We start from the raw sequence: 16928 nt of genomic DNA, 5'->3' as shown, positions 1-16928 counted from the left end.
AGGGTCAGTTTCTGTGCTGTATGACTCCGACATCTCGGGACATCCGCTGATAAAAGAAGCCAAATAAACGGAAGTTTTTCGTTTCTTTTAATCTGTTGAAATGTGAGTTTGTTTTATGAGGAAAGCTTGAGTATGGTAGTCTTGCCTTGTGGAGTTCAGAAGAGTAAGAGCCTTTGCTTGCAGTAAATAAGATCCTAAGTAAGCTTGACAGGATAGACGTGGAAATAATGTTCCCTCTTAGTGAGGAACCTCGAGTTAGTTGTTTATACTTCTAAAAGTAAGGTTTTGCCCACTTAGGGCAGGAATGGGGAGACATGTTGCTCCTGAAGTTGTCAGGCTTTAAAGGACAGTAGAAGCAGCAACTTTGAAGATTTTTCAGGCAGAGATAAGTGGATTTTTGGTTTACAAAGATGAAATATTATCACTTAGGGGGTAGGTGCGAATGTAGACTAATCAGATCATATAGATGTTATTGAATGGCCATGCTGTCCCAAGGGTTGAGTGGCCACTTTTTGGCCCTAATTCATTTGTTTGTAGATTTTTTTCTAATCAGCCTGTTCAGAGATGGTATGACATACCTCTGGAACAATTTGTACTTGAACCCACACCTCTTGACTCAGAGGTAGGAAGAATACCTCTGTGTGTTGGCTGAATTGCCATCCTATTCTTAGAGAAAAAAGATCTTAGATTACATTTGTTGAGAGGTCATTAATTCTGTAAACAAGCGCTTGGATTGCGAGCCATATTTGTAAATTCAAATATACTGTCCTAACAGTGTAGCCATCAGATATAGTTTTAAGCCATTTTAGTTTCTGTTTGTTCGGTTAATGTACAAAGCCAGAGGTTTAATGTTACTTGTGTCACTGAGAAAAATTGAAAACTCCTTTCTGCTTCAGGCACTGTCCGTACAGTTCAATCTGGGGAAATCACAGTGTCACTGTACTTTAGGAGCTTTGCATGCTGATATTAAATCAGTCACATGATCTTCATCCTCTTCATGCCCGCAATGAGAACCTGGCTCCAGATAGACTGTTGTAAATTTTTCCACAATTTTTAAAAAGTGTCTTGCTGTTACTTTTGTTGAGGGAGAGTTTCTCATGCCTTGGAATCTGTCAACAGACTTTAATGCTTGTTTTGCCATATGTCTCTTTAACAAGCATTTTCTTTAGGAGCTCCACTGGAAGTGCCACTGTCTCAGAATCAGAGAATTGCTACAATGCAGAAAGAGGCCATTTGGCCTTTCATGCTTACACCAGTTCTATCCTCTCATGCCTTTTCCCTACATACCTGCATGCTGTTTAGTTCCATTAATCACTCAATGCTCCGTTGAACACTCAATTGATCCTGTTTCCACCACGTTTCCGGGCAGCGCATTCCAGACCCTCACCACTCACTGAGTGAACTGTTTTTTTTTCTTACAACACACTTACTGCCTTTGCACATCACTTTAATTCACTGCCCTCTCATTGTTTATCTTCTGCAAACAGAAACAGCTTCAACCAGGCATTCTGTCAAGTTTTGAAAACCTCTATCACATCGTCTCTAAGCCTACATCTCTTCAAAGGAAAACAGACCCAACTTCTTAACTCTACCCTCTTGTAGATATGGTGGTTTCTCCTGGATTGTGTAAGTTTCTTTACAAAAGGCAAGTTGGAGGCAAGTAGGGAATATTTCACCAATCTCCTGGCTTTTGGGGAGTCAAGAGGTGAGATCCTTGTTGCAGAATTTTGTTGAATCTGACCTCCTATCTATGTTTCTTTTTCTTTCTTCATTAATGGGGTGAGGGCTAGAGGCAGCATTTATTGCCCATCCCTAATTGCCCAGAGGGCAGTTAAGAGTCAAACACATTGCTGTGGGTCTGGACTCACATGTAGATCAGACCAGGTAAGGATAGCAGTTTCCTTCCCGAAAGGACGTTAGTGAACCAGATGGGTTTTTCTGACAATTGATAGTGGGTTCATGGTCTCATTAGATTCTTAATTCTAGATATTTTATTGAAATCAAATTCCGAAGTGGGTGGCCATGGGTACCTGCATGGGCCCAAGCTATGCCTGCCTCTTTGTAGGTTGTGCGGAACAATGCCTCTTGGTTACTGACCCTAAATCCCACCTCTTCCTCCGTTACATTGATGACTGTATTGGTGCTGCCTCGTACTCCCACGAGGAGCTCGAACAGTTCATCCACTTCACCAACACCTTCCACCCCAACCTCAAGTTCATCTAGACCATCTCTAATACCTCTCTGTCCTTCCTGGACCCCCCTCTTTCCATCTCTGGCAACCACCTAGAAACTGATATCCGTTTCAAACCCACCAACTCCACAGCTGCCTAGAATACACCTCCTCCCACCCTCTTTCCTGCAAAAATGCCATTCCCTATTCCCAATTCCTTCGCCTCCACCGCATCTGCTCCCAGGATGAGGCATTCCACTCCTGCACATCCCTGATGTCCTCATTTTTCAAGGACCGCAACTTCCCCCTCTCACTGGTCAAGGACACCCTTGACTGTGTCTCCCACATTTCTCGCAACTCATCCCTCACACCACCTCCCCTCAATAACAACAAAAACAGAATCCCCCTCATCCTCACATACCACTTCACCAGCCTCCGGATCCAATGCATCATCCTCCGACACTTCCACCACCTGCAATCTGACCCCACTACCAAAGACATTTTTCCCTCCCTACCCTTGTCTGCTTTCTGGAGGGACCACTCTCTCCGTGACTCCCTTGTCCTCTCCACATACCCTCCAGCCCCACCACACCCGGCACTTTTCCCTGCAACCGCAGGAAATGCTACACCTGCCCATACACCTCCCCCCTCACCCCCATCCCGGGCCCCAAGAAGACCTTCCACATAAAGCAGATGTTCACCTGCACATCTGGTAATGTGATATACTGCATCCGCTGTCCCCGGTGTGGCCTCCTCTACATCAGGGAAACCAAGTGGAGGCTTGGGGACCGCTTTGCAAATCATCTACACTCGGTTCACACTAAACAACTGCACCTCCCACTCGCAAACCATTTCAACTCCCCCTCCCATTCCTTAGATGACATGTCCATACTGGGCCTCCTGCAGTGCCAGAACAATGCTACCCAAAAGTTGCAGGAACAGCATCTTATCTTCCACTTGGGAACCCTGCAGCCTAATGGTATCAATGTGGATTTCACCAGCTTCAAAATCTCCCCTCCACCCCCCCCACTGCATCCCAAAACCAGCCCAGCTCGTCCCCACCTCCCTAACCTGTTCTTCCTCTCACCTATCCCTTCTTTCCACCTCAAGCTGCACCCTCATCTCCTACCTCCTAACCTTATCCTGCCCCCTTGACCTGTCCGTCCTTGGACTGTCCAATCTCCTCCCTACCTCCCCACCTACACTCACCTCTACTGGCTCCATCTCCACCTCTTTGACCTGTCTGTCTCCTCTCCACCTATCTTCTCCTCTATCCATCTTCTATCCGACTCCCCCTCTCTCCCTGTTTATTTCTGAAGAAGGGTCTAGGCCCGAAACGTCAGCCTTCCTGCTCCTCTGATGCTGCTTGGCCTGCTGTGTTCATCCAGCTCTACACCTTGTTATCTCAGATTCTCCAGCATGTGCAGTTCCTACTATCTCATGCCAGAACATTATCTGGGTCTCTGGATTAACAGTCCAGCGATAATACCACGAGGCCACTGCCTCCCCTGTGCAGTGAGTTCAGTCCAGTTTCTGGCCAGCACTAACCCCCAGGATGTTGATCATGGAGTCAGTGATGATAATGCTATTGAGTGTCAAGGAGCAGTGGTTACATTCTCTCTCTCTTTGGAGTTGGTCATTGCTTGCTAACTTTATCCCAATGTTCTTGCTTGTCGAGTGCAGTATTCTAAATGATGATGTTAATATTGGATGCTATTTGAGCCACACTGCTCCTGGACAACTTTTATCCTCTCTGAAATGTCAAATATTAATACTGGCAGGATCCACTTTGTAAAGTAATTTTCCCTGATTTCTTTATAAATGTAGTTCACAGCAGTCCCCTCCTGCACCGATAAAACACGAGACGTCATTTAAAAACCAATTTATTATCCCTGTCTTTTTCTGCCAATTTGTTTCTCTGAAGTGTACAAGAACAAATAGACTTGATTTAAAATGGCTTGTCCTCATGCCTTTAAGCTTTTGGCGAATATATAGTTCAAAGAGAAATAAAAAATGCTGCTGCATTTCTGTTTTGATGGAGAACCAATTCCCAACCTGATAAGCCCTTCCTTAGTATTTTTGCAGCAATCCAGGGCATTGATGGGATCGCACTTGGACTACAATGTGCAGTTCTGGTCTCTTTATGAAAGGAAGGGTTTATTTAACTCAGTGGAAATAGAACCAAGGTAAACTCGACTGGTTGACTCAGACTGAAAGGATTGTGTAATCAGCAAGAGATTGAGTAGATTGGACATACTTTCTCTGAAAATTAGAAAGATTGGGAGGTGATCTGATTAAAGCATATAACATTGGACACAAATTTTTCTGCAGCAAGATGGTAACATATTATCATTCCTTCAGTGTCACTGGGTCAAAATCCCTCCATCCCTGACAGCACTGTGAGTATTCTCACACCAAACGAACTCTAGCAGTTCAAGAAGGCAGCTCACCACCACTTTCTTTGAGGCAATTGTGACGGACAGTAGGTGCTGCCTCAGCCAGGAACATCCACATCTCATGAATAAATGAAGTAACTAAATAAAATGAAAAACTCTGAATGTTTACAGTCACACTTGGATAGACTTGGAAATAAATTGCTGTTCCTTCCGTATAATTGGGTCAAAATCCTGGAATTCCTTCCTAACAGCACTATGGGTGTCTGCACCACACAGACTTCAGCAGTTCAAGAAGGCAGCTCATCACAACCTTCTTATCCAGGGACAGTCAATAAATACTGACCTGAACAGTGGCACCTACGTCCTATGAATTAAATAGAGGAAGCAAAACTTCTTAAGGGGCTTGATTGATGGATGCTGAGAAGTTGTTTTCTCTCGATGGGGAGTCTAGAAGCGTGGGGCTGTGTGTCATTTCAGAGTAAAAGGTTACTATTTAAGACTGAAAAGAGGGGGAATATCTTCAGTCAGAAGCTAGTGTCTCTTCGGAATTCTCTACCCCAAGAGGGCTGAGGAAGATCTGTCAAGAGCATGTTCAAGACCATGGTTAATCAATTTCTGGATTTTAAAGGAATTGAGGGACATGGGGATATAGTGGGAAGATTTAGAATCTCTGTCATGGTCTTGTGCTTTGACCAAACAGGTCCAAAAGGTCAAATTATAGTGGGAGATTGGGCAAGCTCCAGATGCTACTGGTGCCTGTTGCCCCTGGACAGCCTCAACTGGGGAGGTGGGGAAATCACAAGGACACTTCACCACTGAGAAGTTCTTGGAGGCAATAATAAAGTGAAAAAGTGATGAAAGAAGTTAATTGACCCTTCTCCCCAAACGCAATTTTGGTCATGATTGCAGTATTTCATGCCCTGGGACACTGAGCATCTGGCTCTGATCACCGACCCCCCTCAACCACCACCACCATCTCAAGCTTACCTACCAAATGAAAGGTGCTTCTGTTGATCTAGGGATCTCCACGCCAGCCTGGGTGTTATTCTGCTGTGTCTGGAATGACAGACAGATCACAAAGTCACCTCTAATCAGAGCCTGTTTTACCTCCTGACGCTGCCGTCCTCTGTGACCTCCCCACTTCCCGCAAACAACTAAATACATTTCTTTAAAGCATCAAAGAGTTGAGACAAAGGGAGAGACAGAAGGAATTGTGCTTTTTCGAGCATTTTTCACTATCCTGAGACTCGTAAAAGATTTTGCAGCCAATGTCATCATTTTGTAATGTCGTCACTCATTTCTGCGGTTTTGGTTAAGTTGTTTTGTGCACCGACAGCAGTGAGGTGAGGCCCCAGGTATTTTGGTATGTTAACCCTTCGCTGTAGATTGCATCCATGTTTCCATGACAAACTGCCTGCCCAATCTCCAAGCCAGACCCTGGACAAAAGTGAGAAGGCAAAATTACAGTGTAGTTTTTCCAAGGCCGCACTCGCACGTCCCATTGCAACATGTTGAAACCTTGCAAGACAAACAGGGTACAGGCAATATGAGACAGTGAGAAATACAGATAGTGCTGCAGAAGCTCAGCAGCTATAAGTAGCATTCATGAGGAGAGAGAAACAGTTAATGATTCATGTCAAGTAAAGTCATATTGAACTCAAAATATTAACTCTGTTTCTGTCTCCATGGACGCTATCAGGCCTGTTGAGTTTCTCCAGCACTTACTTTTATTTTAATTTCCGATATCCATCATCTGCAATGTTCTGTTTTTACAAAATGAGGCAAACAAAGTTTTCTGTTCTATGTGTAGCCAAGACATCTCTGAACGACGTTAATTTTCCAACCTGTTGTAAAGTGACCCTCTTGACTTTTCTACACTCGTGGATTCTGTAGTGTAGCAAACATTGTTGCCTTCAGAGTGCGTACATGTTTGTATTCTCTCTCTCTTTTCTGTGTGTCTCTGACAAATTGAAATTAATAATGTGTTTCAGATGATAATCATTGCTTCACTCCCTTGTGATGTATCCAGCAGTCCTACCTCTGTCTCCCTCTCCACAGCTTGGCACCAGTTGGTAGTGAAACCAATTGGGTAAATTGTTCTTCTGTGATGGCTGGAGTGACTTTTTGTGAAGATTTCCATGACATTGCCCCACGAGAGCTTTGTGATGGGTCCGCTACAACAGTGGGAAAGTCACTGCACATGCATGTTGTGTTGTTTAGAGAAGCTAAATGACAATAGGTGGAAATTGTGCGCATAAGCAGTCAAAATGCATGTAAATTAGTCACTTAGTAATGCAAACAACAGGGGCTTTCAACAAAAGGTAAATGAATGAATAAAGTAAAGCCCAGTCTTTGAAGCAAATTAACTGGTTAGAGTAGAAGAATCAAATACAAATAAAAATAATTTTCCAATTACAGGGTATTGTGAATACTGTACACATGAGTGGATTCAGTCGAGTGATCGTTTCAATCAAAGCCATTTTGCAATGCAACAAACAAATTAGGGCAGATAATTAAATTGAAATGGATAGTGAATAAATCCCTTAACTAGTCAGCACTGCCATCATAAGTGCTCTTCAGTAAACATAAAAGGGCATAAACTTAAGATAAAAGATGCCATTGCTTGCGAAAGATACCAAATTTACAAACTGGCAGTCTTTTATACAGACAGTATCCATCTCACTCTGACTCTGAGGAAGAGCCTCAGCATTCATAGAACCATACAGTACAAAAGAGGCCCGTAGCCTTGAACATTATGATTTTTCAAGTGCTCATCAAAGTACTTTTTAAAGATTGTGATGTTTCCTGCTTCAGTTATATTCCCAGGCAGTGTGTTCCAGACCCCTACCACCATCTGAGTGAAAAACCTTCTCCTTAAGACCCCTCTAAATTCCCTGCCTTTCACCTCATAAATAACGCCCCCTTATTATTGATCCTTTGACCAAGGGGAACAACTGTTTTCTACTCACTGTTTCCTCAGGCAATTAATTTGTAAATTGGAGGGAAGAACAGAGGGCTCTGGTGCTGATAAATGAACAGATCACTAAAAGCAGTGATGAAGGCCCATATGGCCATTATTGTTTCAAAGACAAACCAAACACTGGAATTTGTTTCCAGAGAAATAGAATTAAAAAGCAGAAAAGTTATATTAAACTTGTACCTACCCTTAGGTGGACCACAGTCTGAGTACCATAATCAGCAGTAGTCTCCATATTGTAGAAGAGGTTATGTAATAAGTGCAGATGTTGCCAGAAAAGTGCACTTAAATTCAGAGATGTAATATGTCAGGAGAGATTGAACAGGTTGGCTTTCTTTTCTCTAAGCAGAGAAGACTGGGGAGTGACCTGTTAGAGGTCTTCAGAATGATAGAGCCTACATAAAGGTAGTGTTTCCACTTGTGGGCGAGACCAGACTAAGCTATAATCATCAGAGAGTCACTGTTATCATTGGAGTATCGGAGAATGTGCAGGGACGTGCAGGCTAGGTAGATTAGCCAGGTAAAGGGTGGGGTTACGGGATTAGAGCATGAGTTTGGGTCTTGGTAGGATGCTGTTCGATGGATTGATGCAGTCCCATTGGGCCCAAGTGACCTCTTTCTGCACTATAGGGATTCTGTGATTCTAAATAAAGCAGAACGAGAGGTGATTTCCTTGAAACATACAAGATCGTAGGGAGCTTGACAAGGTTGATGCAAAAATATTTCCCATTTTGGGCAAGCGAAGGAACAGAGGTCATCAGGGTAATGAATCTGTGGAATTCTTGGGTTATTAAGTATATTCGAGACTGAGATTTTAAATCAGTGAGGAGATCAAGGGTTATGGGGATAAGGCAGGAGAGTGGAGTTGAGAATTTTCAAATAAGCCATGATCTCTATTAAATGGTGAAGCAGACTTGATCAGCTGAATGGCCTACTTCAACTCCTATGACCTTATGGTCTTGCGTGCTCATGATTTCATGAGAGAAATTAGGTGAAACTGCCTAGCTCACTGATACCGTCTTTACCCATGTGCCTGCTCTTCATGTGTGAGCCTACGCATTGAAAAGCATTTGACTATCTAGACATGAGAGAATATATTTTGAGCCCAACTCTGTCCTTGTCTGATGCGTTTGAATTCCATGTAAAGCATAGGCTTTAACTTTTTCTAAGTATTTTAAAATTTGCAATGTGAAGAAGATTACAAGATGATGCTAGCTATATACTTATATATCTTGCTGTACCAGGGGTCATCATTTTCTGACATTTTCTCTGTTTGGGGGTGGGTATATTACTTATGACGACCTCCCCATCTGTCAGCAGTGAGATGAATTCTGCCTCCTGGTCAAGGTGACCATCTAAACCTTAATTCCGGTGTCCCAGATTGACAGAAGCTGCTGGACAGTCAGAGGCCTGCAGCCTCTGGGATCTAAAATCCACCTGCCAATCAAGATCTATTCATTGGGGGATCTAGCATGAGCAATTAAATGCTGTTTTTAATCTCCGTGTTCAGGGTTTGGAGTTTGGTCACAGGCAAGGGCAGAGGGCTGGCTTTCAGAGGCTGACACTTGTACCTCCCACCTAACTGCTGCTCCCGGTTGCTTCCAACTGGGGCAGTTGGGCCCCCTTTTCAGGGGTTTGTTAGGCAAATCACCCTGGTTTCCCCGATAGGAAATTTGACACCTTCCTCACCTAGCAGGGAGGCCAGTGATGGAGTTAGAGAGTTGAGGCTCTTAAGTGGCCACTTGATGGCCTTAATGGCTGGCAAGTGAGGAAAAGTCACAGAGGATCTTCTCACCCAGCACTTCATTGCTGAGATAATGAGACAGCATGTTAACTTTCATAGTGAGAGGCCTCAAATACAGGAACAAGGATGTCTTCCTGCAATTATACAGGGCATTGGTGAGACCACACCTGAAATATTATGTGCAGATTTGCTCTCCTCATCTGAAGAAGAGTGGAGGGAATGGAGTGAAGGTTACCAAATTGATCTATGGGATGGCAGGACTGATGCATCAGGAGAGATTGAATTTCTTTTTAAGATTGTATTCACTAGAGTTTAGAAGAATGAGAGGGGATCTCATAGTAAACTATAAATTTGAAACAGGACCAGACAGATTAGATGCAGGTAAGATGTTCCCGATTGCTGGGGAGTTAAATTATTCCTCCTTCTCTTCATGATTTTAAATTAGCCATACAAATCGTACATTTATTTCTTTAAAGTATCTCAGTTTCTGGTTTCTCCAATTTAGTGGCTGTTCTCGAGAACTTGTGTGTGAATAGATGATTGAAAGTTATTTTTGAAAACTGGCAGTACAGGAAAGTTTAACTCTGGAGAAAGCTTAAGAGCCTGAGTTTTTGGTTAAACAGACTCCCCTTTTGAATCCAGCTGCATCTATATACAACAGACCACAACCCAATTATAACTTTCAACACTTGTATTTCTCCATGACTTATGCAGCAGGATTTAACATAGGCCATTCAGCCCCTTGAGTCTGTTTCACCATTAAGTAAGGTCACAAATCACAAAACCAGGTTGTAGTCCAACAGGTTAATATGAACACACAAGGTTTCAGAGCACTGCTCCTTCTTCAGGTGTTAGTCTGCTGTTGGACTGTAACCTGGAGCCATGTGATTTTTGACCTTGTCCACCCCGGTCCAACACCGGCACCTGCACATCATGGCTACCATTCCGTTAGATCGTGGCTGAACTCCGTATACCTGCCTTTAGCCCCGTCCCTCACTGCTTAATGAAAATTTATTTATCTTAGATTTAAAATTTCCAACTTGCCCTGCATCCACTGCCATTTACAGAAGAGAGTTCCAAATATCTACCACCCTTTGTGTAAAAATGCTTCCTGACATCTCTCCTGAATGGCCTGGCCCTAACTCTGGAGAAAATGCTCTCTAGTTGTCGACAAAGAGCCAATCGTACCTCCACTTCATGCTGAAATATATAAGTTGACCTAAAACACCTATATTTGTGCAGTGGCTGGAGATCTGAAATACAACCAGAAACAGAGAGAGACACTCGGCTGAGAGAGGGAAGACCGGGCTGTCGTGTCAGGTTCAATGGCTTTTATCACAGGCCTAGTGGTGAAGATGGGCGGGGGAGAAAGGGACAAACAGGCAAGTAACAGTGGAGAGAAGAGAAGGATTCCCCTGCGGAGGCTAGTCCTGAAGAAGAGGTGGCAGTGAATTAATTATAAAGTAAAAATATTGTAAATACTGGAACCCTAAAGTAACAATAACACCCTGAAATGCTTTAATAAAAGAAAGAACAGAGGATGTTGGAAATCTGAAACAAAAGCAGAAATTACTGGAGAAATTCAAGGCCATGGGACTCGAAACGTTAGCTTTGCTTTCTCTCCACAGGTGCTGCCAGATCTGCTGAGTTTCTCCAGGAATTTCTGTTTTTGTTTGCTGAAGATGCTTTAGTTAGTTCCCCAACGTTATTTTGTCTGCTTTAAGTCGGCATTCTCACACATTCAGACTGTATGAGATGCTCTTTCTCGTGCTTGAACACACGTATCAACAAATAAGCTCTTTTTTTAAATCAAATATTTCTTCTGTGGAGTGGAATAAAATTTGTCAAGACTGTAGAATTATTAATGCCGTTAAGGGAAAACCAATCACAGAAGACCCCTGTCGAGCAAAACCTTACTATTCATCTTGTGCTAATTTGATCTTAGGTGTGTGAGCTATAAATTTCCAATGTGAAATCACCTACGTATTTAATAGGTTATGTTAATTTCTTCTATTTAATCTTGCAATCACTTGCAATCACTCCTGAACTGCCTGGATTTTTTTTCTGTTTTAAAATATATTAATACTTGATATTTACTACACTGAGCTGCTTTCTTTCCAAATAGACGTCATGCCGTCTGGTTTATTTGCCTTCAGCTTCCAAGCGAGTGGAACTGCCTGGAAACATGACGAAGGCTGGTTCAATTCAGGCATTCGAAAGGGAATTGCTTTTACATAAATAGTCATCCAAATGTGCAAGAATACCTGCAAGAGACAGGAGGTTGGCACTAAGTCATGATGCTCATTTGGAGTGCTGATGTAGACGCGATGCGCTGAATGGCCTCTTTCTGCACTGTAAGGCCTCTGTGAAGCAACATAGGTGTTCAAGTATTGACAAGAAAAGACACATTTTATTGAAGCTTTTCATCCTACACTTGTCAGGACAATTTGGAAGACATTTGGAAGTACAGGGGAAAAAACACCATATATGTTGTACATACAGCATAAACATGGCTTCGTTTTTCCTTGGTGTTTCTTGTGAATTGTCCTGATGAGTGCAAGATGATATGTTTTGACAGTTGCTTTCAGCAATTAACAAAGTTCTATGTTGCAAAACCACGTTGGAAATTTATTTGTTGGTAGCCTAAGAAGCACTTTTGTTCCTGTTCTTGTGTTGTCATGCTACCATAGTCGTAGAGTTATTGAGCCCTATAGCGCATCATGTCTAAAATTTCTCCACATCTCCTCTAAACCTCCTGCCCCTTACCTTAAATCGATTTGTCCTGGGTTGTTGATTCCTTCAACAGGAAATGTTTCTTCTATCTACCCTATCCATGTTAATAATTTTATACATCTCCATCATGTCTTAAAACCCCATCCCCACCCTGGCTTCCTCTGCTGCCAGGAAACCTGGTATCAGTTGCAGAAAGATTATTGCAAGATTATTCATGATCTCGAGCAAGACTATTGGCTTTGCAAAGCTAGGGCCCTGTATAGCAAACCCATCCTGTTTCTTGAAGTTGCAAGGCTGATTAACAGGGGAACCAGTCAGATTTTGAAATTCTTGATAAAGTGTGATACAAAATGCTAATCATGTTCAATTGGAGACAGGTGGTGCAAGCAAATTGAATCGCTCAGTTGTAAGGGCACTTGTGGTTCAGCAGTAGTGTCCATACTCGTGGACTGAGAAACCTGGGTTCAAATTCCCAGAGCTCGAGTACACAATCACATCCCAAAAGGGATGTTATGGTGCAGTGGTATTGTCCATACCTTTGAGCCAGGAGGCCCAGGTTCAAGTCTCACCCCTTCCAGAGATTTGTAACAGCATCTCTAAACAGGTTGGTTAGAACATACCTAAAGGTAAAGCATGTGTTGGATGTGGTGAGAAGGAAGAAGTGCTATTGTGCAGTGGTAGTGAGCCAAGAGGTTTGGGTTTAAGTCCCCCCTGCTCGAGAAGACTATAGTCGCTACTCTGAGCAGGTTAGTTAGAAAATATCCAGTCCCTACCTGGTTGCTAAGTCATCAATACGTTAAGCTGTAGAGTCCAAACGTGGAGCCATTTACTGGAAGTATTTTGGCTTCAATGGGTTATACAAAAAGGATCCAAATGACATTGAACTGGATGACAGACAATCAGCATTACACAGTAGAGGAAAGTTAAGCTGTTGATCATGTCAAAGGTTACAGTTCAAAATCAAATCATAAGGGATAACTCATCTTCTCTTAATAGTGCCATGAGCCTCTTTATTCCACTGGAGAGGATGTAGGACCTTGGTTTAATGCCTCATCTGAAGGACAGCATCTCTGACTGTGGAGCACTCTTTCAGTACTGTATTTGCATGTAAGCCAAGGGTTTTGGGCTCAGGCTTCAGCTGTGGGATTTGAAACAGCCAGAGACCAGATATCATGTTGAGCAGTTAGTTTGTGGGTTGGGCTCTGCACACAGTGAGGAGTTGGAGGGGAGTTGTTATTAAAGATAAAGGAAAATTCTCCTCATCAAAAGTACAGGTAGTGAACGCTTTTTAAGAGAGGCACCAAATAGCACCATGTAACTGCCAGATGCTGCCTTTAAACTGTGACTGTTGACAAAGAAAAATTTAAAAGATAATGTTTCTGGAGCAAATCATGATGACATCAGTGCTTGATAACAGAAAATAGGAGTGTTGTTTTGGAATTGCAAGTACAATGTCAGGTACATAAACTTACTTATGTTTAGAGAGAGCAGTAATTGGATTATAGAATGTGATCTGTTCTTAGTGAACTGCATGACTTCAATGCATTGCATCTATCGGTGCAGCCCTGAAACCATCCAGAAATGGCCAGAAAAGTAGATAGCCTTAAAGTTGTCTGTTTTTAGTCTCTTCTAGGCTATTTTCAGTTTATTTGCACCTGCGTTGTTTAAAACTGTCTCCCGATTTTGTTTGATATCGGTCACTGGTTTGTCACAACTGACAGAGGATATGAAATACCAAGTAGTGAGTTCAGCGATGAAACAGTCCTTTCCATCTGTTCATAACTTGCCCAGTAAGCTTTTTAGAAATGTCCTTATGACAAGTCCATCAGTCCTATAAGATTTAGGAGCAGGAGGAAATCACTCAGCCCCTCGATCCTGCTCAGCCTCTCGATATTTTCATAGCTGATCAGATTGTGGCCTCAATCCACTTTACTGTTTGCCTCACCCTTGACTCCCTTTCTTTCTAAAAAAAATCCTGCTAACTTGGTCTTGAATATATGAAAGGAGAGAGACTGCAGGAAGCACACAGGGTTTTGGGGATCATTATGTGTGAATCACAAAATGCTAGCATCCAAGTGCAGCAAGACCAATGGAATGTTAGGCTTTATTTCAAAAGGAATGGGGTATGAATATAGGGATGTCTTTGTAAGAACCATAAAAGGCACACTAGTCAGACTACCGCTGGAGTACTGTAATTGTCTTGGTCTCCTTATCTAAGGAAAATTAAACCAGCCTCAGAGGAAGCCCAAAGAAGATTCACGAGATTGATCCTATATGGAGTAATTTCCTTATGAGAAGAGGTTGCGTTTGGGCTTCATTAGAAGTTCAAAGAATGACGGGTGACTTCATTCAAACATGTAGGATTCTGCTGGGGCTTGACAGGGTAGATGAGGAGAGCTTGCTTCCCCTTTTGGGTGAGTCTAGATCCAGAGGGTATAATCTCCAGACAAAGGGTTGCACAGTTAAGACAGTGATGAGGAGGAGTTTCTTCCCACAAGTTGGTGAAAAGGGGGAAAGGCAGAGAAGTGGAGTTGAGGATTATCAGAATAGCCATGATCTCACTGGGTGGTGGAGCAGACTCGATGGGCTGAATGACGTACTTCTGCTCCAATGTCTTATAGCCCACAGACTAACAGCCCTCTGAGAGAAGAAATTCTTCCTCCTCTCCATTTTAAATGGGAGATCTCTCATCCAGAAACTCTGCCCCCCCCCTCCCCCCCACACACACAGCTCCCAAACTAGGGGAAATCACCATCCATCCTGCCAAGCTCTCTTTCAATCTGGTAATATGTTGCAGTAAGACGAGCTCTCATTTTCCAAACTCGGATGGATGCATGCTCAGCCTTTCTTCACAATTATCCCTAACTCATTGAAGCGCTTGTATTTTTTATGCTGCGGCGTAGTTCGCTTAAAGACAGTGCTTCCATTCAGTTGCATTGCTGCACACTTAAATAAATCTCTGCACGTGTTGCAAAGAAAAATTAGTAAGCGGGTTGAAGGACCTTTATAACAGAACTGGTTCCTACTCTTCTTTGCATGCCTTCAGCTTTGTACCCACCAGGTTTTGCTGGTGTCACCAGGTCATTCAATCATCTTTTGACCTGGTTCACCACTTACAGAAGGATGTCTTCGCCTCCAAGCAAATTGCCCCAGATTTATTTTCAGTGTCGTTGTGTTTTTATATGGTATATTTCTGAGTGAATTCTTTTTGTTGTTGCACTTTCACTGTAACATTCCTGAAGCACTGCAGGGTATAGTTCATTAATAAAATATTTCCTCTTTCGCACCAGATAACTTTCCCCAGATGGCTCATCAGAAGCGCTTCATTGAGCGGAAATACAGACAGGAGTTGAGAGAAATGAGGCGGGAAAGAGAGCAACAGGAGAAGGATCCCAGTGAGACTGAGGAGAGCAGAAAATAAACGAGTACATGAAAACTGTGGCATATTTACCTCCTTAAACAACTGCAATTCCAGCCACGTTTGCCTTTGGGGACATAACCTATTTTTAATGTGAAAGTGAATGAGGAGTCGTGAAATGTGTGCAACAAGCCTGAGAGATGATTTTCCATTCTTTTATCAATGAGGTATGAAGTTCGTAGTCCTGACCAGGAAGCATTATCTAGTCCAGGTGATTTATCTCTTGTTATTTATACATGCATTTGAATGTTTCTTAATTTAGCTTTAATTATTTGGTTTCCCACATGTATGTTTGTAGTTTTGATTTTGAAAAGAGCTGTTTTATTTTTACTTTAACCTGTTGCTTTTCTTTTGGGGCATTGTGTGTGTGTGTGCAACTTGATATCTGTAACACATTAATAACAGGTCAATAAAATACCTCCTTTTTACTCAGCAAAAAAATCTCCACTTTATGGGACCAGCATTTTGCCCAGAATGGAATGCAAAATGGTTCAAGAAGAAATATTGTGCTTTTTGTCAGATTTTGCTCTGATTAAAACTGTACATTGAGTGTAAATCTTTGTACCATGACTTATTAAATCATTCAATTCCATCACTCAGTATAAATACGTTCAACAAAGAACACTTGGCATGTTCAGCTTTAGTAATAATCTTAAGATGTGCTGCTACCTGTAATTGAAACTTGACTGTCAAACAGAGCTCATTAAATGCACTGATTTTACAACTGAATCAAGATTTAGTGTTTTTGCATACTACACACTTATCCTTGCATTAAATATATCCTAACCTCAAAAGCGGTTTGTTACCCTAATGTACTTTTTAATATGATTAAATTAAAGATTTTAAGATCGACCAGAACACCTACTTATTCTGTGCTTTGTAAATTTGGACTTTGTTTCAGATAGATGTTTCCTTATTTCTTTTATTTAGACCCAGTTCCATGGTAATGGTCTGTATATAAAACTGCAAGATTCTTTAGGACTTTACGCTCATTTTGTTCTCAAAGGATTGGACACAAAGATTGATTCTGCTTCCAAATGTACAATACTTGCCTGCAAGATGTTCTTAAATAAGGTTTCCTGTGAGAACTTTTCTCCTCACGCAGTTGGATTATGTATTTTTACAAAATAACTTCTCAGAGTGTTAATACATTTGCAGCGTTTGTCGAGTTGCCTGAATGCTTGTCAAAAGTCTTTTGGAGAGGGAGGTAATTTGCTTTAAGAAAGGAATGAACCACAAAGAAAGTGGAATTTCGCATTTGGAAAAATAAGCATATTTGCAGTCTTATGATTAGGAGAATATTTTAATGATTTCGTTTTGCTGTAGAATGGTTTTGAGGTTGTTGAATTCAGTAGAGGAGAAAGAGGAGAAATTTCAAATCAGAATAGTGATTGGTGATCTCTGTGAGCCTCCCAGACCTCCTGACTCTCTGGTATGGTAATCTCGCAATTAGTGGTGCATGCTAACAGACATCTGCTGTGATTCTTACT

The 16928-nt window shown here is 42.1% G+C and overlaps 1 protein-coding gene across 3 annotated transcripts in view; it reads left to right on the top strand.

The window, feature by feature from the left end:
* drosha (drosha ribonuclease III) overlaps nt 1-16167 on the top strand; it is a 218108-nt gene extending 201941 nt beyond the window's left edge. For all 3 annotated transcript variants that reach the window (XM_048551227.2, XM_048551209.2, XM_048551219.2), the window contains one exon: nt 15311-16167. In XM_048551227.2, coding sequence (XP_048407184.1) covers nt 15311-15441 — 131 coding nt within the window. In that variant the 3' untranslated portion in view covers nt 15442-16167. The remainder of the gene's footprint in view (nt 1-15310) is intronic.
* Nucleotides 16168-16928: the final 761 nt, after the last annotated feature.

This window comes from Stegostoma tigrinum, chromosome 2 (assembly GCF_030684315.1).
Source record: "Stegostoma tigrinum isolate sSteTig4 chromosome 2, sSteTig4.hap1, whole genome shotgun sequence".
In the NCBI taxonomy this organism is placed as follows: Eukaryota; Metazoa; Chordata; class Chondrichthyes; order Orectolobiformes; family Stegostomatidae; genus Stegostoma; species Stegostoma tigrinum.
The sequence above is the reverse complement of the archived record's forward strand: the minus strand, read 5'-3'. Positions and strand labels throughout refer to the sequence as shown.